This window comes from Aethalodelphis obliquidens, unplaced genomic scaffold, assembly GCF_003676395.1.
Source record: "Aethalodelphis obliquidens isolate GAN/ISIS:26980383/991018 unplaced genomic scaffold, ASM367639v1 scaffold7, whole genome shotgun sequence".
Lineage (NCBI taxonomy): Eukaryota > Metazoa > Chordata > Mammalia > Artiodactyla > Delphinidae > Aethalodelphis > Aethalodelphis obliquidens.
The window spans coordinates 3,710,994-3,737,990 of NW_020837951.1; the positions used below are offsets into that span (position 1 = coordinate 3,710,994).

At 51.1% G+C, this 26,997-nt stretch overlaps 3 protein-coding genes across 10 annotated transcripts in view; 2 read left to right on the plus strand and 1 right to left on the minus strand.

Annotated features, from left to right (window-relative positions):
* Positions 1–15,152, plus strand: part of TSC1 (TSC complex subunit 1) — a 47,270-nt gene extending 32,118 nt beyond the window's left edge. For 3 of the 4 annotated variants that reach the window (XM_027104434.1, XM_027104433.1, XM_027104431.1), the window contains 11 exons: positions 930–999; positions 1,406–1,510; positions 1,798–2,356; positions 3,441–3,484; positions 4,113–4,279; positions 5,076–5,258; positions 6,151–6,261; positions 7,379–7,501; positions 10,417–10,604; positions 10,686–10,847; positions 11,256–15,152. In XM_027104434.1, coding sequence (XP_026960235.1) covers positions 930–999; positions 1,406–1,510; positions 1,798–2,356; positions 3,441–3,484; positions 4,113–4,279; positions 5,076–5,258; positions 6,151–6,261; positions 7,379–7,501; positions 10,417–10,604; positions 10,686–10,847; positions 11,256–11,793 — 2,250 coding nt within the window. In that variant the 3' untranslated portion in view covers positions 11,794–15,152. The remainder of the gene's footprint in view (positions 1–929; positions 1,000–1,405; positions 1,511–1,797; positions 2,357–3,440; positions 3,485–4,112; positions 4,280–5,075; positions 5,259–6,150; positions 6,262–7,378; positions 7,502–10,416; positions 10,605–10,685; positions 10,848–11,255) is intronic. The other variant, XM_027104432.1, reaches the window with a different exon arrangement.
* Positions 15,153–16,463: 1,311 nt separating this feature from the next.
* Positions 16,464–24,933, minus strand: SPACA9 (sperm acrosome associated 9). 2 transcript variants are annotated; one of them, XM_027104435.1, is made up of 3 exons: positions 23,021–24,933; positions 18,633–18,780; positions 16,464–17,765 (listed from the first exon to the last, which is right to left on the minus strand). In XM_027104435.1, exons 1-3 carry the CDS (start codon positions 23,089–23,091, stop codon positions 17,646–17,648), a joined length of 339 nt encoding a protein of 112 aa, XP_026960236.1. In that variant the 5' UTR covers positions 23,092–24,933; the 3' UTR covers positions 16,464–17,645. The 2 variants fall into 2 exon arrangements, with proteins under 2 accessions (XP_026960236.1, XP_026960237.1); XM_027104436.1 differs by lacking the exon at positions 23,021–24,933 and adding an exon at positions 19,756–20,897 and having other exon boundaries at positions 17,663–17,765.
* Positions 24,934–25,069: 136 nt separating this feature from the next.
* AK8 (adenylate kinase 8) overlaps positions 25,070–26,997 on the plus strand; it is a 128,387-nt gene continuing 126,459 nt past the window's right edge. For 2 of the 4 annotated variants that reach the window (XM_027104440.1, XM_027104441.1), the window contains exon 1: positions 25,196–25,211. Coding sequence is in view for 2 of the 4 variants with exons in the window: in XM_027104437.1 (XP_026960238.1) it covers positions 25,071–25,211 (141 nt within the window). In the remaining 2 variants the exon portion in view is untranslated. Of the gene's footprint in view, positions 25,212–26,997 lie in introns of all 4 variants that reach the window. The other 2 variants (XM_027104437.1, XM_027104439.1) reach the window with 2 other exon arrangements.

Genomic DNA, 26,997 nt, shown 5'->3' on the forward strand with positions numbered 1-26,997 from the left:
GAAAAGTCTTGGGAAGCTTGGTTAATAATTTGAGGTTTTGATATTGTATAATGAAATGTTGCCACACTTAGAAGATCTGCATACCTTGGTGACCCAGTATTCTACATGCCCAGTGTATATGTTATAGAATCACACGTAGGTAAAAGACGCATTTGGGGGACAAGGCAGACCAGTGGATCTCGACACAGTGTGAAGAGTGAATTGCCATGGTTCCAGATTCTGCACTGTAACTAACCTTGAAGAAACACCCCTTGTCAAGTTTTAGTGTAGTATCAAAGATGGCTATCCACAGTTATCTAAACAGTCTGTTTACTTTTTATAACTACTTATCTGTGGGCCCTAGAGTTTTCTTCATACACTTGAGCCAGAATAGCCTAGCAGCAGAGCAGAGGCAGACATAAGAACCCAGCTTTCTTCCCCTAAGCCAGATATGAAAGGGATTGCAAAAATGTGAAACAGCTTGACGCTTCTCACTAAACTTATTTTTATTTATCATAAAAATGTTATTTATGTTTACGTGTATTGGGTCGTTTTTTTTCGGCCGCGCCGCACATCTTGCGGGATCTTAGTTCCCTGACCAGGGATTGAACCTGCCCTCAGCAGTGAAAGCCGGAGTCCTAACCACTGGACCTCCAGGGAATTCCTGGGTTTGTTATTTTTAAGTGAATTAATAATTTTAAAATTCTGTTTTAGTTTGTAACATGATAACTATCAATAGGTATAACCACATAAACAAAGTCCTTGAGATTCTCAATAATTATTAAGAATAGGAAGGCATCCTGAGACCAAACAGTTTGAGAACCATGGGGCTAAACTTTAAACTCCGCTACAATATGCTAAAATTGTAGGTGTTTAGGATATTTCTCTAATATTAGAGAACATGTACACAATTTTCTGCCTTGTGATACAAATGGTACCTGTCTTTTCAGGAAGAGAGAACAGATTCTGCAAGACCCTGTCTACATAGACAACACCATCTTCCGAATGACAGAGGATTAGGTAAAATCTCGGGTAACGGGAGACCTTGCTTGGTTCTTATGGGCTATATGTGGAGACAGGGACATTCTGGAGCACCGCAAATCACTGAAGCCCAGAGATGATGAAACATAATTAATTCGAAAAGCCAGCCTCATAACAACAGCCCCAAAGCTCTTAAGTGCCTGTGTTTTGAGCTGGTCGAACTGTGGCTTTATCTGTTCTCTGAGCTGTTAAGAACAGAGAGTTATATTTTCTGTGGGATTCTTTTTTGGTACCTTTAGTTAGATGATTGTCATATTTTGGCTTTCTGTGGTAGCTTTCTGTCTTCAGCAGAAGGAACCATAGTAGACCTATTCTGTTACAGTGGAAGCAGTTTTCACAGTGACGGGGGTGACCAGTGTGTTTCTTTGTCTTTGTTTCTCTTCAGAAGAGCTACCTGGGAGCAAAGGGTCTGTCACTCTCAGTGATCTTCCAGGGTTTTTAGGTGACCTGGCTTCTGAAGAAGATAGTATTGAAAAAGATAAAGAAGAAGGTAACACGTGCGGGATTCTGGCCTTGCGTGGGATCGCTGCGAGTTGATAAAGCCCTCGTTGTGCCCTAGTACCAGGATTTAGCGTCAACACACACAGGCTTGCTTGGTTTTTCTTCTCTTGGGGGAGGAGATGGGAGTTGTATTCTGAGTCCTGTGCCCAGTAAAGGGAGGCCACTGTTTATCTGTCCCTCTGGGGGGCCCAGGGCAGCGTGCAACCCCACACTGCCTGACCTTACCCAGGTTGGCCTGTTGACTGTGCTGTCTCTTCTCTCCCTCCCTGCTCGCAGCGGCAATATCTAAAGAACTCTCTGAGATCACAACAGCCGACGCCGAGCCCCTAGCTCCTCGCGGAGGCTTTGACTCTCCCTTCTACCGGGACAGTCTCCCGGGCTGCCCGCGGAAGACCCACTCAGCCGTCTCCAGTGCCCAGGGCACCGGTGCGAACCCTGAGCCTCTGAACTCCGCCCTGGACAGGCTGGGGCCTGACACCCCAAAGCAAGCCTTTACCCCCATAGACCTGCCCTGCGGAGGCGCCGAGGAGAGCCCTGCCGGGGACAGAGAGCGCCAGGCCTCTCTGGAGAGCAGCATCCTCACTCCCAGCCCTTTTAAAATTCCACCTCAGAGGGGAGTGGGGTTTGGCGGTGGGCAACCTCCCCCATACGATCATCTTTTTGAGGTGGCACTGCCAAAGACTGCCCGTCATTTTGTCAGCAAGAAGACGGAGGGACTGCTAAAGAAAGCAAAAGGGAACACGGAGGAGGACTTCATGCCCTCTGCCTCCCCCATGGAAGTGCTGGACAGACTGATACAGCAAGGGGCAGACGCGCACAGCAAGGAGCTCAACAGGTGAGGCGCGGCAGCGCTGTTCTCTTTTCCTTTAAACGTTCCGTTTGATTATAAACTACAAGAAGCTGGTGGTTGGAAACAGGAATTATTCTTGTGCTCACCAGAGGCAGTTGGTTCGCTGTTTTGTCAGGCGTCCTTCTAGCCTGTTGCCTTTGACGTACATGAATGTGTGTATCCTCCACACAGGCGCGTTAAACTCAGGTAATTCCTTAGGTTACAGGCCATTTAAAAATGAGTCTTTTATATTGGGCTGTTTTGTGCCACTGTGCTGTGAAGAAGCTCAAATGCTTTCATCTTTGCTCTCTGAAAATTTGAGGATGAGGTTATGGTGTTCAAATAATATAGAAATAGTGGTCACGAAGTCTCCTTCTCCAGCTGCAGATTTGTTGTTGTTTTGTTTTGGTAACATAGTCCATTAGATGGAAGGTAAACACCGTCAGCATTTCAATGCAAGTTCATGGCAGCCTGCCCCTGCTCACATGGGTTAAGAACCTGCCAGAGAGCACTGTTTTCACCCCTTCTTTATTACACTTTTAAAGGTGATCTAGAGAAAGAATAAGGGAATCACTAGTCCACAGTGATGCCATTTCTAAACAGGCTCTTGGGGGAATGCTAGTTTTAATTTTTCTTCTGTAGAATAACCTAAGGTGGAATTTGACAGATAACTGTAATGTTTATGATCCCTTTTTGAAATGAAGTTTAGTGTAATAGACTCAGGTAAATTACCTGCTTTTTCCTTAACCTTGGGTGACAGTAGCTTCTCAACAGAGAGGGTTGAAAACAGCTCTCAGTGTGTTTGATCACTCAGTTGCCTTGGAGAGCTGACCAAAGTTCAGAGGCTGCAGTATGAGCTCCGAGTTAGGGCCTTTCCACTCTGGAAACTTGGTGGTGCTTAATGGGGGCCCCTTCCATCAGCTATAAGGCCCCTCCTCTTACCCCAGGTGGGCTTTGTGTTTGAAACTTTCTCATGCCTGTGCACTTGTGACCACAAGGAAGTGACTTAATGTTGCTGCAATTAAAAGTCCAGTTAAATTTTTCTAGGTAAGATCTGTAACTTTGTCACTCAAAAACTTTTTTTTCCTAGGTTGTCTTTACCCAGCAAGTCTGTCGACTGGACCCACTTCGGAGGTAAAGTTGTTACTTTAGCTCCAAATCCAGCCCATAGAGATCCTGCTTTGTTGCCTTTTCTGTCCTTGAAGGAGGTGCCCTATAGGAAACATCTCCCCTTCCCTACTGCTCCAGCTGGGTTATCTGCTTGGGTACAGAGTCTCTCACGTGTTGCAAAGTCAGCATTTCCTATTTTTGAAAAGTGGCAAGTACCACGTGCTTGAGAACAGAAGTGCAAAGAGGCAGGCCTCATGCCAGCCTTCCCTAGAAAAGATCCAAGTGAAGTGAGTGGTGCTGGGACAGTTCTTGAGCGATAACCTACCAAGAAGCAAGAAATGGAGTCATAGATAGATAGATAGATAGATAGATGATAGATAGCAGATTTGTGGGGAAAAACACTTGGAGCTCTCAAAGAGCCATCCTACATTGTACCCCTGTGCGTTCCTTTAAAAGGAAGATGGGTAGTAGGTACTGCCCCTCCCCCTTCCCCATTGAGTGACTGTGGCTGGAAACCAGGTGGTCGTTTGCAAAGTGAGTGACTTTGTTTCTTCAAGAATCGTGTTTCTTAAGCTAACAAACCGCTGGCTGGGGCTTGACTGAACGCTGTGTAAAAGGCGTCTCTGCCACCCTCCCTCTGCTTTACAATCAGGCTCCGCTCCCTCAGATGAGACCCGCTCCCTCCGTAACCAGTTGCTTTTACTGCACAACCAGTTACTCTATGAGCGTTTTAAGAGGCAGCAGCACGCGCTTCGGAACAGGCGGCTCCTGCGCAAGGTGACCAGGGCAGCCGCTCTGGAGGAGCACAACGCTGCCATGGTGAGCACCTCGGGGCCCGGGCGGGGGTCGAGGCCAGAGCTCTCCGTCCTGGCTCTGCCCGCTGGTGCGGCTTGGGGCAGGTCACTTCGTCTCTGAGGTTAATACGTGAACGGCCACATCCCTGAATTCCCTTGCAGCTCTTCTAATCCACGGGGACAAGTGATTTTTTTGTGTCTGTCGGTCTGTAATTGGCTATGATGATAACAGAGGCAAAGGTGATTTTGTTTCTCCAAATGTAAAACCGGCTCTCCTGAAGCAGTTTTATGGCAGAAACTTGGAGGGCAGTTAAGCCAGTCAGACCTGGAGAGTGACCTTGGCTCTAACACTCATTACCTTAGGAAAGTCATTTAGCCTCTGGAGGCCTCTGTTACCCATTCTGTAAAATGAGAGTAATAATAGCAGCATCTACTTTCTAACTGTGGTGGTTAAAAAAACCGTGTCAGTAAGCATTTGCGCATTGCTGGTGCAAGGTAAGCGTTCAGTCAGTGTTCCTCACTTGAGCGACCTTGGCCAGTACCAGCACTTACTTCATTGCTGGTGCTTAGGACTTTTGAAAGTATCAGGAGCAAGTTGATCGCTGAGAAAAGTCCTTTAAGCAACTTTTGATCCATTTGCTAATGTGGAATTTGGAAACCCTTGCCCAAAAGCCAAGTTAGACAGCAGTGAGCTGTCAGATTCTGGGCCTGTGGTTAGCTCGTGCCTGTTCAGATGAAGTGTCTGCAGCATGCATTGAACTTGAGGGTCACTGCCCGTGCTGGAAGGCAGCTAAAATGATGGCCTCTTTGGTCTCTGCTAGAAAGACCAGTTGAAGTTACAAGAGAAAGACATCCAGATATGGAAGGTTAGTCTGCAGAAAGAACAAGCCAGATACAGTCAGCTTCAGGAGCAGCGAGACACGGTGGTCACCCAGCTCCACAGCCAGATCAGACAGCTTCAGCATGACCGGGAGGAGTTCTACAACCAGAGCCAGGAGTTACAGGTACGCGCTGCGGCGCCCGGCAGAGGCCGCCAGGAAAGGGCGGGAAGGCACCTGATTCAGCTCTGAAATCGTGGCACGTAGATTTCACGTCAGGTACATTTTATTTAGGGCAGAGGGTCCCCAGCTTTCTGGGTTCACGGTTCTGTCGGCATTTCATTAATTTTTTCCTGGTACTCCACAGCCAAAAGAAACATCTAACAGTTCTGCCTAGTAAGTAGATCCAGACAACTTAGGATTTAGGTCCTAATGACTTAGTAGCTGTTAGAAAATAATACACATACTTTTTTTTCAATTTTCAATCTCATTTTTGAGTGACCATGGTCACTTACAAATGCGGTGTGTGTACCTGTTGGGCACTGCCGAGTCTCAGACCTTGGAATCAGATGAGACACTGACGCCCTCAATTCCTGTTTCACATTGGTTTTCTCATGGTGATGTTTATCACAGCAACCATGTACAAGCCCAGCTTTGCAAAGATAATACGTGTTCCACAGGCACGTAGAGCACCTGATAACTGAAACGCTGAGCTCCCTCTAGCTAGTAGTTCACATCATGACCAGTAGATGTCGCTGTGTTTCCCTCAAAATTTAAAACTAGCCCCACAGCGCCTCTGTGAGCCTGCTGTGTAGCCCCAGGGCTCTTTGGTGCACAGTTTGGGAACTGCAGATTTAATAAGCGCTTTTTTGTTTTTCCTTTTGATAATCAGTCAGAAACTCAGAAATTAACTATAACTTACTTTTTAAAGCTAAGTTAGTTTTAAGCCTGATGGCCCAAGAATAGTAGAGCAACAGAGGCACGAGGCTTTCCCGGTTCTCTGTGGGCCGATGGCCAGGTGCACCCGTGGCCTGGCCTGCTGGCACCCTGTAACTTCCTGGCACGTCTCCTTGGGCAGACGAAGCTGGAGGACTGCAGGAACATGATCGCGGAGCTGCGCATAGAGCTGAAGAAGGCTAACAGCAAGGTGTGCCACACCGAGCTGCTGCTCAGCCAGGTGTCTCAGAAGGTAAGAGGCGAGCAAGCTGGGCCATGCTCACACCACTGCTGATGTCCTTCCTCCAGACAGGACACGTGTAGTACTCGTGTGTCTGTGTCAGGGCTTCCCAACAGGGAGTGATTCTGCTCCCCTCCCCCCAGGGGACATTGGGCAATATCTGGAGACATTTTTGGCTGACGTTTTTTGTTTTGTTTTGTGTTTTATTTATTTTTGGCTGCATTAGGTCTTCATTGCTATGCGTGGGCCCCCTTTAGCTGCAGTGAGCTGGGGCTACTCTTCGCTGTGGTGCGCGGGCTTCTCATTGCGGTGGCTTCTCTTGTGGCAGAGCATGGGCTCTAGGCATGCAGGCTTCAGTAGTTGTGGCACGCAGACTCAGTAGTTGTGGCTCACAGGCCCTAGAGCGCAGGCTCAGTAGTTGTGGCACGTGGGCTTAGTTGCTCTGCGGCATGTGGGATCTTCCTGGACCAGGGCTCAAACCCATGTCCCCTTCATTGGCCGGCGGATTCTTAACCACTGCACCACCACTGGTTGACGTTTTTGATGCTACTGACATTGAGTGGGAGGGGCCGAGGTGCTCCTAAACATCAGACAGTGCATGGACGGCCCTGCAGCAGGGAACTACCTAGCCTGAGCCCTGGTCTGTGTGTATCCTGGGAACTTGTTCTTAATACTTCGTTCACATAAATGTGAAGAGTTCGTTCAGGCTTTTGAGCTATGATCTTTCCCTCTTTGGAAGTCATTGCACTCATATGTAAATCACTTACTCAAGAACCTGTGGGTTTACTCCAGGGCTTTATCCCACTGGACCTAACGTCCCTGCTGTGGTGGTTGTGTACATACCCATCTCCTCGAGGTGCCCTGTGGGTGGCCAGTTTTGATGTGGAGCATTTGCGCCTCTTCCCCTTTGCATAGGGACAATTTTGAAGTACGTTTCTGTCCATTTTTGTTGCCCTTGTATCCCTTCCTCCCCACCAGCCGTTTTGGTGTGGCCTTTGAAACCATGGGGCTTGTTTACACTGACTCAGCCCTGAAATAGTGTGCTCCTAGCTGGTTCCCTGTTGAATGTCCATTTGCTAGCTTTGTGTCGTCAGATCTTTCACTTTGCTTGTTTCTGTGTTTTTGTTAGCTCTCAAATAGTGAGTCGGTCCAACAGCAGATGGAGTTCTTGAACAGGCAGCTGTTGGTTCTCGGGGAAGTCAACGAGCTGTATTTGGAACAACTGCAGAACAAGCATTCAGACACCACAAAGGTATGTGGGCTTGAGGAACCAGACCCTACCTGGGACGCTGTTAGGACCCAGGCAATATGTCTATGGCACAGCACAGAGAATGGCTTATGAATTGTTTCCTGAAAGATGGCGTGGCAGACCTAATGTCATTTCCACCTCTCCCTGGTCTGGCAACACAGGCACTTTTCAGCTGTCACACAAACTTGTTTCCCTTAGTTGGGTTGCTTTGAAATTAAATCAGTTATATGTGAAAGCACATAATGGTAATTGGTACAGACTAGGTGATAAAAGTGTTTTTCTTCTTTTTTTTTCTTTTTCTTTCTTTTTTTTTTTTGGCCATACCGCGTGGCATACGGGATCTTAGTTCCCTGTCCAGGAATCAGACCTGTGCCCCCTGCAGTGGAAGCGTGGAGTCTTAACCACTGGACCACCAGGGAAGTCCCAAAAGTGTTTTCCTTCTCTTACCCATGCCCCCATCTTTAAAGAGAGAGAGACAGGCTAACAGATAAAGAAAAAGGATGGGGAGCCAATTCTGTTTAGCATATAACTCTCTGGGCTGTGGGTTTATACTGCTAGAAATATTTTTTTTCTTCGTAATGTTGAATTTGATTTCAGCAGATGGTGGTTCAGGCCTGGCAACAAGGCCAGTGTCGGGATGATCTTACGTTAATTAGTGCCTTACCAGTGGTGTCGAGGCAGAAGTTTCATGTCACTTTATAAATAGCCTCGGGTAATGTTGGTGAATGAGTTGGGAATGGAATTTTAAGAATAAATGCTTAGATGCTTCCTGTCACTAACTTCTTCATCACACACAGGCTTTCTTTTTAGGATTTCTTGGGCTTTTGCTTTGTAAAGCTTTGTTTTCTTTTCCCTTGGCCAAATGTAGGGAGTAGTCTTAGAATCAGAGAGATGGAATTTTCATAATAGTTATTGTTATTTCTCAGCTTCTCTCAACTCTCAGATTCAGATTCCCTTTAGAAGGATGTTAAATGTGGAACTTTCTCTAGAAACCAGCTCTCATTAATTTTTGAAGTATAATGGCCTCAGAAAAAGAAAGAAGGGAAAAGAGACCTGAGGGACTAGAGGACCTCTGAAAAAGCTTACTTAAACACACTCCTAACTCTCCCGAGAGAAATGTGGATGGGTGCCACGGTGCTGTCTTTTGGTTGGAACACTTACCCCCTTGGGACCTCAAGCAAGCCACCTGACCTCTTTGGGCCTGGCTTCACAGTTCATAAAATGCGCATGGTGATACTGACTTGCAACCTTCAGCTGTAAGCAGCAACAAAAAAAGACTTCACCGGCTTAGCCATAAAGAGTTTCATTATATCTCTTGACAAGAAGTCCCGAGGCAGGTGAGTTCCAGGTTGGTCAAGTCAGCAGCTGAGGGACAGCAGCAAGGAGCCTCGTTCTTTCCCCTCTTCTGCACCACTCGACCTATCTTCTCAACCTTGTCTTTGGGCAGTCAGTGCTCCTGGTTGCAAAGTGTGTGCCACAGTTAACACTGTCACAGGTAGATGTCATGATGTCCCCTGGAGGAGGAGAGCATCGCCTCCTGCAGGTCTCTCTCATTAAGGAAACCTTTCCCAGGAACTCTCCACCAGACCTCCCACCCTTGTTATTGGCCACGATTATGTCATGTGTCCATCCCTAGCTAGCCATGGCTTTGAACCTGTGTTTGGACCTGGAGCTGGGCTTCCTCTTGTTCAGTCAAGTAGGGGACGAGGAATGGGTATCTGAGCGTCAGGTGGGGAATGGCTGGTAGGTACTGGGTGTAGCCCCTCTTACATGGCTGTGAGAGTTAGTGATAGTGCATAGATGTTCCTAGTTCAGTGCTTTGTTTGATTCTCCATAAGTACTTACTGTCGTTTCCGACAAGAGTTCAGTTTGTTTACCTAACCTATGCCGAAGCCTGGAGCCATCAGGCATAGCTGGAGCGGCCGCATTATCTGGTCCCAGTCCTGAGCTTAACTCGATCCCGTTCTGACCGAGGAAGCGTTGGGCTTGCTGGCCATCTTCGAGGTGGGGTGCCTTCAGGGAAGCTCATCTCCTTGCTCCGTATGGTTTATTATCTTTTTTAAAAAGACAAATGTATGGTAATTTCAAGTTTATGCATATTTTACCACAATAAAAAAGCCACACAACACAAACGTAGTATATACTTGTTAGAAGAGCATCCTTTCCACCTCTCTCTGAGCATAGCGCACACTTGCTGTTTCCATCGGTCAGCAGGCAGGTTGTCTTCCTGGCGTGATTGACAAACCTTGTCAGGGTACCTGGTCTGCAGATGTTCATTCCTGTTGCATCTCTAGCTTTATCTTAGTTGGTATTAGGGGAGGGAGACGAGTATAAAAGAAAACAAACAACCCATACTGCCACTGCGCCGGCCTACACCGCCACCACTCTGAACTGCACCTCCACTGCACTGAACTGCACCACCACTGTGCCGGCCCACGCCTCCACTGTGTTGAAATCATAACTGAATATTGGCGTGTTTTCAGAATGTGTGTGTTAACATAGTTGATCACACTATTCACGTGGCTTTATAATCTGCTTTTTTATCTTTTACTGATACAAATAATTTTAAAAATCTTATTAAATAGAAGATGTACTTTAATTTACTTTCTTGACGTTAGACTTCATAGTTTCTAGTTTTTTGCTCTTCTGAATATGCTGTGCTGATTATTTTTGTGCCCAAATGTCTATTCATGTTTCAAATGATTTCCTAAGGGATAGATTTCAGGGAAGGATTAGTAGGTACTTACTGCCAGCCTACTTTCCAGAAAGTTGTACTAGTTTCTATTTCCCCTAGCAATATACTAATAAAGTACCTTCTCAGTGTTTGTTACATTGATGTTTCAAAGTGGATATGGCATGTTCATTTTTTAAAAGTACTAACTCCAATTCCTTTTTTGTTTGTTTTGTTTTGTTATCAGGAAGTAGAAATGATGAAAACTGCATATCGGAAAGAACTAGAAAAAAACAGAAGCCATGTTCTCCAGCAGAATCAGAGGCTGGATACTGCTCAGAAACGGATTTTGGAACTGGAATCTCATCTAGCCAAGAAAGACCACCTTCTTTTGGAACAGAAAAAATATTTAGAGGATGTCAAACTCCAGGCAAGGTAACTTTCAGGGGGAAAGGTTTTTGCTGTGATGTATTTAAGTAGAACTTCCCACATTCTGGGGTGGTCTGTATCTTTCAGAGGACAGCTGCAGGCCGCAGAGAGCAGGTATGAAGCTCAGAAGAGGATCACCCAAGTGTTTGAATTGGAGATCTTAGATTTATACGGCAGGTTGGAGAAGGATGGCCTCCTGAAAAAACTTGAAGAAGAAAAAACAGAAGCAGCCGAAGCGGCGGAAGAAAGGTAGGAGCAAAGAGTCGGCAGCCATGGCCTCATCGTGAGGCTGCCGCTGACAGAGCAGGGAGGCATCGCGTGGTGTTAGCAGCGGTCCCAGCCTGACAGGCGAGCCTGCAGCTCTCAGCTGCATCCCTCAGAGCACCCAGCCACCCTTCTGAGTTCCTTGTCCTGGGGCCTGAGGCACTTGATAATGGTCCTGGGAGGCGTTCCTATTTAAGATCGCCATCTGATATCCCTGGTTGTGGCTTAGGTTTCTCTTCATGAGCTCTCAACACGGGAGTCCTCTCTTCTAGAACATAGAGGGGGCCGGCAGAGTTCAGCGTCGGGGCGAGCGCGCGTCCGGGTAATTCCATGCTTCCCAAACACGGGCACTGCAACCACCGGCTCCCTTTCTCGTCCTCGGATTTCTTACAGGCTCGACTGTTGTCGTGACGGCTGCTCGGATTCTGTGACAGGGCACAACAATGAAGAGGCATCTGGCCCTAATGGGGAGACCAAGCCCCCCAGGCCCGGCGGCGCCCGGGGCGGTAGCGGAAGTAGAGGAGGCGGAGGCGGCAGCAGCAGCAGCAGCAGCGGCGGCAGTGAGCTTTCTACCCCAGAGAAACCCCCAAACCCGAGGGTGGGCCCATGCAGCAGTCGGTGGGAGACTGCCGTGGGAGAGCCCACTACGGGCATCCCTATGACTGTCGGCTCACTTCCTAGTTCAAAAAGCTTCCTGGGCATGAAGGCTCGAGAGCTATTTCGTAATAAGAGTGAGAGCCAGTGCGATGAGGACAGCCTGACCAGCAGTAGCCTTTCTGAGACCCTAAAGACAGAGCTGGGCAAAGACTCGGGTGTGGAAGCCAAGCCACCCCTGAACCTAGACGGCCCGCAGCCACCTCCCCCAAAGCCAGACAGCGTGGGACAGCTCCGTATCATGGACTACAATGAGGCGCAGCACGAGCACAGCTAGGGACGGTGTCAATCAGTGTTAACTTGTGTATCGCCGGCCTGGAACGGGAGGCGCGAGTGCCCGTTTCAGAGCTTTCCTGTTTCCAGGCGTTGAGGGGCTATAGCTCCCGCAGAGGAAATGGGATGGGGGTCCTTTGACGGTTGACTGAATGCAGAACGGTTTTTGCATCTGGCATTGAAATGCCTCTTCGGTTTCCCTTCGGCCACCCTCTCTTTCATTTACCTGGCAGTGTGTACTAACCCGAGGGCCAGGGTGCGTTCCTCACTAGCTTTATTTTCTTCCTTTTCCCCCCAAATCGTTGTGTCCTTTGAACCTGTGCAATATGAGGCCAAATGTAATCCTGGAGTCTAACACACCACCCGCTCCTTTCCTGAAGCTCAGTTAGCTGGGCGGGCTCTCTGTGAGCCCAGGTCATTGTTGGCATCACAGGTAAGTCTGGTTTTGTCCCTTTCCAGGAGGATGTGACATGCAAAGTTGATCATCTTCACATGAGAGCTTTTACATGAGATGTTGTCACTGCTTTTGGTTCTAACATCCATCATCTAAAGCCGCAGATCCAGAAAAACGATGGTTTATTCTCTCTTAAGTTCTTTTGGCGGTTCTGATAAGCTTCCTAGAAAGTTCCATGTGAACAAAGGTCTGTTGTTGGAAAAGTCTGGAGCTGGCACTGTGGAGACCATGCTCCCCTTCGGGAACGCTCTGTCCCCCTGCCCCACTACCTCTTGCCTATGTGGCGTTTGCTTGAAAGCTGGTACTGTTCTGATTACAGGCTGGGGTGTGGGTGGTCAGGCGTGCTCTCTGCAGGAGGGAGGATGGTGTCTGGAGCAGCTCCCTGAAAAGGAAAGTGCGGGGATGAGGACCTGCCCCTGCAGGCGGGGCGGTGCTAGCTGTTTGCCTCTCTTCCCTGTCCCATGTGCCTCCTGTTTACGTCAGCTTCTCTGGGATGCTGCAGCAGAAAGGCTCTGAAGGTCCAAAGAGTTTCTTCAGAGTTTTACGACCATCGTGTCTCAGGCTGTGAGAGTTGCCTCGCTATAGTAGATTCTAGGCCACCAAAAAGGTAACAGCTTTTTCACACCAATGCTGACTTTCAGGGGCCGACCCTGCAGGGGGCTTGATGCTGCTGCCCTTGCACATGTTGGTCATGGCAGAGCATTAAAGCAGAGTCCTGGAGAGGGTTGACAGAGCTGGCTGCCTGGACCCAGTGGGCTGCCTGCACATGCTCGGGAGAGGTGACGCAAGTCAGAACATGGGTCGTGGCAGAGAATCTGAACTCAGCAGGTGCTCCTGAAGTGAATGCTAGAAGCCTAAGAATTGTTGCCTGGTGATCCAGCCGAGGCTGAGGCAGGGGGAGACTGGTAGGAAAGAGCCAGTGAACTTGGCTTTTTTCTTTCTCATCTTTCAGTTAAAAGTGTAGAAGGGTTCATCCATGAAGAGGGAAACGGCAAACTGAAATGGTACGAAACTTTAGTGCGTATGGAAGCTTCCAGCACATGAGGGTTAAAGTCTGTTTTTTAAAGTGTGGCAATAAATATTCTAGCCTCCTAAATAACCAAAGGGAGCTAGAGAATGAGGCTCCACGTCACCATGGCTGTACTGGCAGACCACCTCCTTGGGACAGGATTTCTGGGTGTGACTGATGGATCCCTGCTTGAGGAAGGGTGTGTGCCCGACTGCTCCAGCCCAGCGCGGGGCCAGCAATTGCCGCTGGATGCCTGATGTGGAGTATTAATGACACCATGGATGTTTAATTCAGCTTTTTCCAAAGGAAAGCTTAAAATCCAATACGTTCTGGTTTCCTATTACAGTTTTATTTAGAAAAGGAAAACGTGAACAAATCCAGGAAAAGAAAAGTTACAAGGTAACTATTAAAACTGTTTCTAAATGCTTATCCCCCCCCAAGCCCAGGAGATCTGTGCCACAGAACAAAGGTACCAGGCACTTAAATCAAAGCCTTTACCCTAACTGCAAAAGCAAGGAGGCCACTGTAAAGAAAGGAGAACATTTGTTTAATGGACAGATTGTAAAAATACAGGGACGAAGGAGGCGGCGTGGTACAGTGGACTGGGGCCCCGGGCTGCAGGCCCTTGGCATACTCCTCCCGCCGGGGCATGCGTTTGCTCAGCTTCATAACCGTGGCCGACCCCAGCAGCTGCACACAGCTTCCTCTGGGCTCTAGGAGGCCATGGATTTTATTCAGCCACGGCTGGGGGATGGAGGCCTGGAGTCATGCTGAAGTTACCCAGCCTGAACATTTAGGCTTTTATATTGCAGAGGACTTGAGTCGATAGTAAATCGATAGTAAAGTTTGGTTTGGTTTTGAAAATGATAGACTTGCCAAGAGTCAGCGGGTCAGTCGATTATGCTGCAGTGAGTATTTTTAAGGATGGAAAGGTGATAGTGGTAGAGGAACTCCCGAGAGAGAATTCAGGCCTGGGAACAGGCAGGGCAAAGGCAGTAGAACAGTCACATTCAAGGCAGAGCCTGTATTCACAGACGTTAGGGTTAACCTCCACCGGAGTCGCTTGGAGCAGGCTTGCCTCCGCTTCAGAGCTGTTTGGCCAAAAGTGTCCATAACCTGTTCCGCTCAGCACTTGACACTAACCAGGGTCAGCGTAGACCCTGAGAGAAGATTGGAGTCTGCTTCTTGGGAGTCTTGGGAGCGTGAACCCTTGTTTTAAAAGGGAGCACTGCAGCATCGTTGCGGAGGGCGGGAGGGGAGATGATAGCATGGTCTCCATAGAGAGAATGGGCTCCTGAATCTACTACAGGTAGGTAAGTACATGAATCTCTATCAGACAGAGCTTTCACGGATTTTAAAAGCTTTTGACATGGTTCTGTCACAAGTCTATGAAATTTGTCACTGTGGAATTGGAAGAAATATCTGGTCATGAATAAGAAAACTAACTGAAATCCAAAGGTAGGAGATGAAGACCATTTCTTGGGTCAGAGGTTTCCCTGGAGATGAGTGCTGGGACCAACCATATAAGGTGGATGGGTAGATGTGACCTCCCTAGGCTTGTCAGCAGGGTTTTTCAGGAGGGAGAACTGCCCAACCTTTGGGAATAAGCTGCTGAAGGTTCCTATTAGGCTCTGTGAGTGGAGAGAGAAGTGATAGATAAGCTGCTTTGTGAGCCAGAATATATGTCATGTGTTTAGGTGGAAATAGTCCAAACTCTTCTTAAAAGGTAAACTGTTACAATCCAGGGAAGTGTCCTGGAAGCCACTGACAGTTGGAAAGATTAGCCCACCGTGCCACCATGGCCACAGAGGCCGGCTTCCCACTGGGCAAAACCAGGACAGTGGGAAACAAAACTCCAGACCTGGGCCGTCCCCATTTGCAACAGCACATGTAGTTTCCAGTGTTTTTGTTGAGAAAGATAAAACTCTAGTAGTTTTGTAAAGAGGATAAATAAGATGATCATGATGATGAGAGAGGGTCCGTGGAGACCACAGATGTTCAGACTCACGGTTAAGAGTAAAAAATTGGTGTTTCTGTGTAGAGAATATAACAAAAGTGCTATGACCAGTCAATGTGAATTTTCACCAAATACTAGAACATACCACTTGAAGCCAGAAAGAAATAACTGAAGAACAAGTGAAAGACAGTACTACGTGGAGATGCGGTTTTTCTAACCAAAAGCAGTAAGAGGTGTTAGAAAGTGTGGACAGGTCTAAGGAGGGTTTGGGCAGAGTGAAGACTCAGTCCAGAGCTGCTCTCGAGGTGGAGTGCCACCCACCTTGTGCGGATGCTCTGAGAGGCCGCCGTCTCCTCAGAGTGGCTCCGGGAGCAGCCCGAGCCCACCCAGAAGTGTGCGTCTCGCGTGGGGAAGAAAGCTGTCTTTCGTGGAATGACCCAAATCGGCACGTCTCACTCTGGGCATTTTCACTGTTCGAGGTACGTGCGTTAAAATTGACCAGCCACGAGTATGCGAAGATGTTTGCGTATCTGTTTACATCCAGAGTTCTCTGACATGTGCCCTTGCCCTCCCCCAGACCACAACAGAGGAATTGATTGCACTTGATTAAGCTTTTCTTTATAGATGAAAGAACACATTGAGGTTGGGGCCTGGCCCCCGGGCTGCTGCTGTGACCCTTGTCCCCACGTGGCTCATTTCCCCGTCCGTGACTCTGATGTGCCCGGGGGAGTGGTGTTTCCGTCTTCTCCACTCCGTCCTGCAGTCTGTATGTGCCGCCCTGAGAGAAGATCGTTGTAGCTACAAGGGGAACCTGCCTGCGATAGTCGAGCACCTGGGCCCACGACGGCTTCTGGCCTTGAAACGAGTTAACGAAGGCAGAGGAGCTTTCTCTCCCCCTTCCCGTCCCGGTGCCACAAAATTGTCCATCCTCGGGGATAAGTAGACTAGTTGAACCATTGGAGTAGACCTTTTAGAGGAGACCCTTGCCCCCCAGGCCAACCCCTCCTCCCTCTCCCCACCTTGATACAGTGTTTGGACAGGAGGGTACGGCGCTGCTCTTGGCGGCAGAGACTTTGGCTTATTGAAGAGGCAGCCAGGCATTTTGCACTAGGAAGAATCAGTGATCACTTTTCAGAAGACGTCTATGGACCATAAATACATTATGGAGGAACAGATTTTGCTAAGACATAATCTAGTTTTGTAACTCAATCATGGATCAACCATATGTGGCTGACTTGCAGTTTAAAGGGGTCCCATCACTGAAAAACAGATTTTTTTTGGCTGACTGCTTTTAGCTAAATTTAAGGAAGTCATCTCTTGTCAAAAGGTTTACACCTTCCCGTCTTGATCTTAAAAGCATGTCAAACAATCCACATCAGATGCCATAAATGCGAACTGCAAGAGGAAATGGTACAATCTTAGTGAATGGGAATTGGAATCAAAAGGGTTTGCTGTCCTTCTTAGAATGTTCTAGAGTGTCAAGGCAGTTGCTCGTGTTTAACTGTGAACAAATAAAAATTTACTGTTTTGCACTACTTTGCTGCATTGACACGAGGTGACTCACGTTGGCCTCTGAGGGGCTTACAGGCAAAGTAGGAACTTGTCCAAAGATGGAAAGCCTCAGGGTCTGGATTGGTTGGTGACCTTGGGTGGCTGGAGCGGGTGCTGACAAGTGGAATCTGGCTTTAGTCCCTGTAAGATCCTTTTGTTCTGGCAAAGAGCCACAAATCCTACCTGTATCTGCCTCAAATTCACGCTCTTCCCACCAAGTGTCATGGTGGTGTGGGGGGAGGTGACTGGAGCCATCTCTACCAGAAGCTATCAAAACCAGGTGGCGGGCCGGGTCTGCACAGCCATCCAGCCTTGCTTTTGGTGTGTGCTTGCCTTCCTGGGGGTTGGCCGGCACATCGGGTTTAATACAGCCCTTTTGGAGGAGCGCAGGTGGCACCGAAGTTGTCAAACGCTTACAGACCCTGAGCCTTGCCGATTGTGTCTTACGAGCGTGCTGAAGAGGGAGTGCAGCTCGCGTCCACCACCTTCCCTACGCCATCAGGTGTTTGGAGGAAGGAGGGAAACTACCTTCAAACGACTGCAAGATCCACCCTGGCCTTACTGGGAAAGGACCAGTGGTGAAGAGCTACGTCTGCAGTGTGGTTTTCCACTGCTCGCTTGCCCAGCTGCCCTGGAAATTGGTCAGCTCTGCCCATTTAACAGCGGGATCAGCTCCTTCGGGACAGGACATCGAGGTGGCAGTTGTAAGTTTTGTCTGGAAAATTCAGATGTTCTTGTCTGAGTAGGTCTCTAACTATACAAGGAGTTACTGGGCTGGCCTTCTGTGGGCCTTTGGCAGAAACCTCTTCACAGCAGACCCCCTTTGGAGCGGGGTGTGTTCCCCTCCACAGTGGTAGCGCTTTGCTAGTGGTTTTGCTCGTGGGGCTACTGCCCAGCATCTTCTGGGGTCTTAGGGTGAATGTCGTTTTCTTTAAGGGATAAATCCCAGGAAACCAGGCCAGGCAAAGAGGTGGCAGAACGCTTTTTATTCTTGACTGTCGCCTCCTAGGAAGCAAGAATACAGAAGCTAAGTCGCCCCCTGTGAAGAGGCAAAAACCAACAGTCTGACAGTACTTCTGGCAAGCTCGGAAGCCAGTGACGCATTTTACAATGTCTGGGCCTCAATTATGTTGTGAAAACCAGGTAACTGTCCTCGGACGGGAACCACAAAATCAATTCTTCCGGCTTCTCTCAGTCTCTCCCAAGTAAAGGAGAGGCAAGGTGGGTTCGTTCCCCTTTGGGCTTTGGTCCAGAGACCTGATCACACTGAGCAGTTCAGCGTGCTGCCCTCAGCATCCCGGGAGGCGGGAGCAGCCCTGTCTTGCAGAGAGTGGCGTCTCGCCTATGGCTGCCGCTGCGGCGGGAAGGGAGCTGAGTGGCCTCCTCCAGCTGCACGGCTCAGCTGGGAAAGCTGGGCCTGGGCGGGACAGTCGGTGCCCTAGCCCTTTCCCGGCCTCCCCGGGACACCCTCTACAGGCAACACTAAGTGAGGGTCCTCTTCATCAGTACGGAGCCTGACGCTCAGAGGTGAGGAAAAGTTAGAAGTCACAGCACAAGAGGAAAAGAGGTTCTCAGTCATACGTGGGGCGGTCCCCTTGGGGGTTAATAAGTGGCAAAGACTGTGGGCACCAGTGAAAATGGATCAACTAGTGGAAACCAAGCTTAGTAGCAAAGTGCCCCACGGGACGGGATGGGACAGGATGGGATTGGGATCAAGCAGGTCACCAGCTGAGTTACAGTTTCCCACCAGCTGGTCTCCAGGGCGGTTTTGAACACTGTTTTGCCCCTATAGGTTTGAGGCTGTCTTGTATCGGTTGCCCACTTGTCTTTTCTTAGCCGAGGCTGGGTACCTGTGGCCTGGGGCTCACTCACGTGCTGCAGCGCTTTGCGGGGCAGCTTCTCCGAGTGGGCGACCCATTCTTTCATCATGTCTAGGACGATGGGGATGAGGCTGACCACGCCTCCACAGTGGTTCCTGGCCTCGTGACAGCTGAGGTAGTTCGCCACGTCGGGAGGCCACCTGCAGGGCGGCAAGAGGGGCCGGCTGAGCCCTGCCCCAGGGATTCCCGTGCCGCGGCCCAGACCTCGGGCAGGGGTTTCTAAAGCTGCCCCCGCTGCAGAACCCCCCTGGGAGGTTTTAGAGCTGTGCGCCCACCAGGCCAGGCTCTCGGTGCCAGACATGGTGGTTGAGCGGGTTTAGGGCCCAGGAGCCCCCAGGAGATCCTGGTGTGAAAGGCGTGGATCACGAGCTGTGGAAGCCTGCTCTGATCACTCCCAAGTACACCGTTTAGCCCCTCTGACTCTTTTTACCCTAGTATCTAAACAGCTTCCTCCAGAATTTGGTAGTGTTGTGGATTCCCCAGGGCTCAGAATTAGGGAACCACGCTAGTGGTACTGACGCCCATGGGACCGGGCTCCAGACATCCCACTTCTTCCTGGGCTTCTGGGAACAACTGGTCTGTGATCCCCTTCTCCTGGCCTGTCTGCAACGTCTGCAAATGTGACTAGCAATGTGCGTGGCAGGTCGCAGTTTCTAAACCGCAGTGGAACCCAGTGGCTGGGACCGTGTGCATCTGTTCCCCATACATCCCTGTCCTGAGCCCAGGCCGACACCACCAGGTGCCGACAGAGTGGGTTCTGCTGATGATCTCATTAAATCCGCATAAGAGCCCTAGGAGGTGTGCGCTGCTCTTTATACATTTCCCAGATGAAATGTATAAAGAGAGATGAATCACTGGCCCGAAGTCACAGAGGTGGCATGTGGTAGAGCCGGGACCTAAACCCTGGCCGGCTGAGTCTTGAGCCCACTTCTCAACCGCTTTGCCATTCACTCACATATTTGGTGAGGGAACGAGTGAACGGCTCATTCCACCAGTTAGGATCTGAGCCTGATTCTGGCACACATGCACTGGCCCTCTCTGGGCCTTGGGTTTTTTTTCAGCGTTCAAGTGAGGGGATGAGGCCCGGCCCCACTCGTGAGCCCGCGAGCCTCCACCTGCCCGATGCTGGAGATGGGCCGGATCTTGTCGCTGGCATTCTCCCTGCAGTGCTCCAGGGCAGCAATGAAGGTGAACTGCTGCTGCTGGAAGAGCTGGTACTTCTGCTCCACACTTCGAAGGGATTCCTTCACCTCATTCATCATCCTGTCTGCTCATTCACAGGCGAGGAGGAGTCTGTGCAAGGAAGAGGAGAGTCGAGCTCCCAGGGCCAGACCCGCGGATCCAGCTCGGGGGTTGTGAGATGCCCACGGCCCCTCTCAGCGGCGCACAGGGCTCAGCAGCTCCCCACAACGCTGGGGAGCAGGGACTGTTTTCATCCCCATTTTGCAGAGAAGGAAACAAGGCCCTAGGAGGCTGTGCACTTGCTCAAGAACCCAGCAGGCTGTCCGCGACGGAGCCAAGCCCAACCCAAAGCCCTTTTACCCTCCAGGGGCACGTTCTTTGCTGTGAAACAAGACTTCCTTCCCTCAGCTGTAGACGTGAGTTTCTCCGGGCCTCAGTTGGCCGCTGGTGCCCCCTCCCTGCCTCCTGTGGAGTTTGCAGGGATGACCCTGGTTGGAAACATTGACGCTGCGGGGAGTACTGTCTCTTGGTGCCTCACAAACTGTCCCAGTGTCATCCAGGAGGTGCACGACGTGTCCAGAATCTCCTCTGAGCAGAGAAAGGCAGTGGCTTCTGCCCTCCATGACATCACAGTTCTGCTGGGCACGTGCAAAATGCTCCAGGTCACGGATTTATGGAACGTTTAGGCTGGAAGGAAGCTCAGTAGATCAACTCCCCTTAACTTCCGGGGGAAACTGAGGCCCAGGGGGTCACAGCAAGCTTGTGCCAGAGACACACTAGGTCCTGGGTTTCCTGGTGTCTAACCAGCATCCTTGAAGGTGCCACAGCCGGCTGTCCCTGCACCACGAGGCCCTGGCACACATGGAGCCCAGGCTTGGACATGCCCCGCGTCAGTCAGAGGAGGCTGCGCTGAGGTGGGGCCCCAGTGGGATGCTGCAAGTGGAAGGGGCCGGAACACTGGGGTGGGGGGTGCGGAGAACACAGCCAGGCTTCCTGCCAGCTCCCAGCTGGAGAGGAGGCTTGTTTCTAATGGGTCTCCCTCAGCGTCCTCACACAGCAGGACCGGAATGAGGGAGTCTCTGTGGTAAGAGGAGACGGCATCAGGGGGATGAAAGGCGAACAGACCACCAGGTGGCCTCCACGACACGACAGGAGGGAGGGCTGGGGAGCTGGAGCTGGGAGCCGCAGTCCTGGGCTGGGAGCTAAACGCAGCCCCGCTGCCATAAAGGAGCCGCGCCAGGGAATTCCCTGGCGGTCTGAGCTTTCACCACTGAGGGCGCGGGTTCAATCCCTGGTCGGGGAGCTAAGGTCCCGCAAGCTGTGAGGCACGGCCGAAAAAAAAAAAAGGAACCATGCCAGGAGGGGGCCCAACAATCGTGCCCCACCAGCCCAGGTGGGTCTACTGCAAACTGAATGGAGCAGCTCTAGCGGCAGCGTCCTGAGGCCACCCCTGGGAGCCGTAGCCTGTGTTTGCCAACAGAGCAGCGCAGCTCCACTGGGGACAGGCCTGGTCCAGGGCCACGCAGGGCAGTGGCCTCCTCCTACTCAACCTCCGCCCCATTCAGCACAAGCTGAGAGGGGAGCCGGGCTGTGGGGACGCTGTGGGACCCGCTGTTTGTTGAACATGTGCCACAGCCAGCCAAGGCCCCCCAGTCCCATCCTGGAGGCAGAAATGAGTCGACCTGGGGTGCAGCGGTTTTCTGTTACCTCGCATGGAGGCAGGCTTACCAGGATCTGGCCTAGGGCAAGGAGAGCGAGGCCCACACCTTGCTGCAAAAGGTAAGCGGGTGCCAGAAACACAGCAATCAAGACAGGTAAAAGCAGGCGTGATGTGCACCCTGAAAGAAGCCAAGGCTGCTGAGGGCTCGACCTCCTGGGGGAGGGGAGGTTCGAAAAGAAGGCGGGGGGCTTCCCTGGTGGCGCAGTGGTTAAGAATGCAGGGGATGCGGGTTCGAGCCCTGGTCCCGGAAGATCCCGTGTGCTGCGGAGCAACTGAGCCCATGCGCCACAACTACTGAGCCTGCGCGCCTAGAGCCCGTGCTCTGCAACAAGAGAAGCCACTGCGATGAGAAGTCCACGCACCGCAACGAACAGTAGCCCCCGGCTCGCCGCAACTAGAGAAAGCCCATGTGCAGCAACGAAGACCCAATGCAGACAAAAATAAATAAATACATAAATAAATTTATAGAAAAGAAAAGAAGGCCGGCTTTGGAGAGGAGGAGGGCAGGTGGGCGGAGGGGTGGGACCCTGGGCAGAGGGTGGGAAGAGGGAATGTCGTGAGCAGGTGCGGGGGCGGTGGGCAGGGCGAGGCTGAGGGCCCACTGTCGGGCAGAGCTGTGGGAGCGAACACAGAAGCTTCTAGCCAAGGAGGTGCAGAGCACTCCAGGCGTTCATTCATTCGTTCATTCATTTATGCCGCAGTGCCTACCAGGTGCCAGACACCTGCAGGGTGCTGGGCTGGATACACAGCATTGAACAAAATAGACAAGACTCCCTACGCTGGAGGGACTTTAAGAATGGGAGGCAGACAATGAGGATAAGTGAAGTGAACGATAGTTTAGAGAAGGAGAAAAGCAAGCAGGGAAGCCAGATGGGAATGGCCAGAAGGGCTACACAGTCTGCAAGAGGGGCATTTGCAGGAGGTGGGTGGGTGCAGGGCAGGGTGAACTGGAGCTGAGATCCCAGATGGCTCGGCCCAATCCTCCTAATACCAGCTGGTTCGATGAGGCTCTAGGTAAACCCTGGACAGGCATCACCTCAGATCCTTGCTACAGCCCTTTCAGCGGGGTACCACGATCACCCCCCCACGACAGACGACAGATGACAGAGCCGAGGTCAGGCAGCTAGGACGGGAGCAAACCAGCTCCCCCACTCAGTTCTGCCGACTTTATTTAGCCTGGGATCTTGGATACCTCCCTTCCTTCCCCCGCCCCCCAGCCCCCAGTGATGGCCCATTGAGAGAAACACGCCAGATACCAGATGGACTGGGGGTGGGGGTGGGGGTGGGGTGGGGGTGGGGAGTGGATACCAAGGGCCTGCACTACCTAGACCCTTGGGCCTCACTTCGCTCGAGTGAGACTGTTCCCTGTTCCCCATCGCAGAGCAACGAGGACTAGCGTTCAGGGGGCTGCCCCGTGTGCCCAGCTCCCTGCCACCCTCCTGGAACTGCCAAGTTCTCTAGGGATACAGCAGCCCTACCTTGACTGGTGGCCCCAAGAGCCCCTGAGAGCAAAACCGACTTGGTTCTTGATCCTATCGACTTGTGACATGCGCACCAGGAGTATTGTGAGAGGAGCTGTAATTAGCTATGCAAAGTGATCGTCCCTTGAACAAGCGTCACTGCAGCCAGATTAGTCTGGATGAAAGGCGCAGGGTGCAGGCACTTCTTGATCTGGGGGAGGAGGAAGGAAAAAACTGATTATCCCATAGGTTTTAGGCTTTAATTGATTTGTATTTTTTCAGGCTGCTAAAGAAGATTAAATCGTGGTATGAAAAGTGCCTAGGGCTTAAAATAAATGAGGAGGAAGGCAAGTCATTTCGGAAATGTCCAGGAAGCAAACTGAACCTCTCCAGTGCAAATTGCAGGCTTGGTGGTTGTGTTCTTTGTTCAGGGTGAGGCAGCTTCCTTTTCTTCCCCAGCTGTCTTTGCAGTTGAATTTGACAAGCCTACCAAAGTGTGTATGTGCTCTGAGAAGGCAGTTCTGAGGGGGAGTGAGCCTCTTCCCCTTGGAGGGCATGTCTCCAGGCTGGTAGCTGCTGGAAAAGGCTTTGCCTAGGAGTCAGGACGCGTAGTTCCAGCCTGGCTCTACCTTTAACAAGTGATCTTGGCCTAGAATTTCCCCCTTTCCAGGCCTCAGTTTATCCATCTGTAAAATGAGGGAGTTTGGATTAGAGGCTTTTCAAGGGCTCTTCTGATTCTAACGCTCCATGATCAACAGCTGATGAGGAAAGAGGTCCAGAAAAGGGAAATGGCTCAGCTAACAAATTTTTACCGTTCTGAGCCTCCAATTTCTCACCCGTAAAATGGGAATGAAGGTACCTATTTCTCAGGGTTGGCGCAAAGATTAAATGGGATATATTACTAATAGTAGCCCCTATGCATTGTGCACTTACTACACACCAGTTACTAATACTTCTGACATATTAGTTCATGGAAACCTTCCATAATCCCCACTTAATAGGGGAGGAAAGTGAGGTACAGAGCAGGCTGGCACGGCTAGTAAGGGCGGAGCCAGGATTTGAACTCCGGGCAATCTGTATTGACTATGCCATACTCCCGCTCCATAATGCTCACATTACGGTAGCTCCTCCTAAGAATAGCAACGGACGAGAGCTAGAGCTCCCAATTCAGTGCCGCGTCAGATACCAGGCTGCCCACCGGGGATTAACACGATTCGCAGACTTCCTTCCCCCCTCCGCGTCCCACCCCAACTCTCTCTCTCAGGGCAGCGGCAGCAGCGGCGGCCCCCTCCATTCTCCAACCCCCTCACCCTCCAGTTTCCAAATCCAGGGCTTGGGTGGGCCCTCCCCGGTGGGCCCTCCCCGGGCCTGCTTTAACCTTGCTTGTCCTAGAGCGGCCTTCACTCACAGAGCACCCTGAAGCTGGAGTGTCTCCGTGTGTATCTGGGGCCCGGGAGGGGCGGGGAGGCCCTTCCCAGGGCTTGGGAGAAGGGGTGGGTGGGGTGGGGAAATCTGAGGTGAGAAGGGGCGGGGCCGTGGGCCAGACTGTTACCGCCGGTGCCATAGCAATCGGGTCACGGGGCAGCCCCGCCCCGCCCCGGGAGCAAGTGGGCTCAGAAGGTGCAAGCTGGGCTGAGGGTTTCCGACGGGACCCTCGACCCTCCCGCCCCTCCTTTTTCAAGCACCCTGCCCCACATCTACTCAGCGTCTTCATTTTAAAGATGGGGAAACTGAGGCCCTGAGAGCAGAGCCGGGGTGGCTCAAGGAGCTCCTAACTGGGGTCTCTCAGCACAGGGGGGCCCTATCAGGGGACACCTCTGACCCCAGAAGGCCACAGCTGGAGGAGACTTGAGGTGCCCCGCTGGGGGCGCGCAGAGGGGCGCGGACGAGGCCAGGGCAGGGAAGCACTTGCCCCAGGCGGCTGAGCGCGCCGGAGGACGAGCGGGTGCCCGGGCCAGGCTCCAGCCTCCAGCCTCCAGCCTCGCCGGTGGGCGGGCACGACGCGTGCTGATGACGCAACGGCGCGGCACCCCTGGCGACGGCGGTCACCAGGGAGCGGCGCGCGCTGATGACGCGAGGCCCTAGCGACAGCGGTCACCAGGGAGCGGACGCGTTGTACGGCGATATGGACGCGACCACGGCCCCGCACCGCATACCCCCGGAAATGCCCCAGTATGGGGAGGCGAACCACGTCTTCGAGTTAATGCAGGTGACCCGGGCAGCCCTGCCCTGTCGCGACACCAGGCGGTGGCCGGGGAACCTTTTGCTGCGGTCCGGCTGCGCGCCGGCGACGCCGCATCAGGGAGGGGTCACGTTTGTTACCCAAGAGGACGCCCAAATTGGGTTGTTCGACTCCTGTGCCATCGTATCCCAAGGGACCGCTCGACCAAAAGATGCTCCCTGACCCTCCCTGGAGGGAGGAAAGGGGGCAGGCCATGCTGGCCATGATTTGGTCCTGGCCCCGCCCCAGTCAAGTCCATGATCTGGAAGAGGTCCCTTCCTTTTCTCAGTTCCCCCATCAGTGAGACGCCAGGTTGCAAGAGGTGGTTTCCAAGGGGCTCATCTGGTGCTGACAATTCCCAGGCCGTCTGCAGTGTTGGTTTCTGAGCTGGGGAGTGTCTGCGTTGAAGGTGGCCCTCTCCGTCCTCTGAGAGGGCCACCTCCTGGGACAGCAGCCCTGTGGTTTGGACAGCAGCATTTCCTACCTGGCCCTTCCTCCTCAGGGCCAAGAGTTCAGGGCACCTCCCAAGCCCTCATCCTGAGTTCCTGACCTGACCTACCTACTCCTTGTGTGACCTTAGGCAAAGCCGTGCCCCTGCATGTGCTCCAGGTTTCCCTTCTGCATCTCGTGGAAGTAAAGGCTTTCAGGAGCCGGACTGGAGGAACTGTCAGCCACTCCGAGGTTCTGAGGGCCAAAGGGAAGCTGGAGCATTTGTCTGCTCCTCCGGGTACACCCCGTCCCCAGGGGCACCTCCTTAGTGATGCCAGTGGCCATTTGAGCCTCTGACAGCTCTGAGAGAAGAACTCAGACTAGGAAATCTGAGTCTGCATCTCTCCAGCAAACACAGGCTTCCTTTGGAAAGTGTTAACTGATAGAGGGCACACGAGAGATTTCTAAAACTGAGTGGCCAATCTAAGTAAAGAAGATGGCTAGCTGAGTCCTAAGTCACCGGGTGGTGGGCAGGATGGGGCAACTCCTGGGAGCACTGTGCTGTGCTCTAGAGAATCTGGTGTATCTCATAGCAATTGTTGGAAGGAGCAGCCTGAGGAAGCTTTTGGTCCAGTAGTTCCAGTCCTTAGTCATTTGTGTGCTCCCTCCATGGTTTTTACCATTTCCATTTTCTGGCTTTTTTTTTTTTTTTTTTTTGCTGTGCAGCGAGGCTGTGGGATCTTAGTTCCCTGACCAGGGATTGAACCTGGGCAACAGCAGTGAAAGCACTGAGTCCTAACCACCAGACTGCCAGGGAATTCCCAATGTTTTTATTTTAAAATAATTTTAGACCCACAGGAAGTTACAAAAATAGTACAGAGTTCTGGTGTACCCTTGATCCAGCTTCCCCTAGTAGTAACATCTAAGGTAGCTGTAGTACATTGTCAAAATCAGGAAATTGACATTGGTACAATACTATTAACTAGACTACAGACCTTATTTGGATTTCATCCATTTTTACCAGCACTCATTTTTTGGGTATGAGTCTATGAAATATTATCACAGGTATAGATTCATATAACCAAAACCAGATTTCCATTTTAACTTAATCATTTCTTTAAATCAACCCACTTTAAAAATATTAACTTCTTTCACCTCATCCTGAGCAATATCCTTGAAATCATAGGTTTGACATACTGATTTTTTTTTTAAAGTTACTCTTCAGAGTGTATTGCCATCAAGTTGAATTTTTTTTTTAAGTATAAACCAGATTATTTATTTATTTTATTATTTATTTATTTTTGGCTGTGTTGGGTCTTCGTTTCTGTGCGAGGGCTTTCTCCAG

Coding starts and splice junctions, on each gene's coding strand:
- SPACA9 (XM_027104435.1), bottom strand. CDS start 23,091: ATGTCACAAGTCGATAGGATCAAGAACCAAGTCGGTTTTGCTCTCAGG. Junction 18,781..23,020: donor TCTTGGGGCCACCAGTCAAG/GTAGGGCTGCTG, acceptor GCCGCCCTGCAG/GTGGCCTCCCGACGTGGCGA. Junction 17,766..18,632: donor CCCGCAAAGCGCTGCAGCAC/GTGAGTGAGCCC, acceptor CTTGCTTCCTAG/GAGGCGACAGTCAAGAATAA.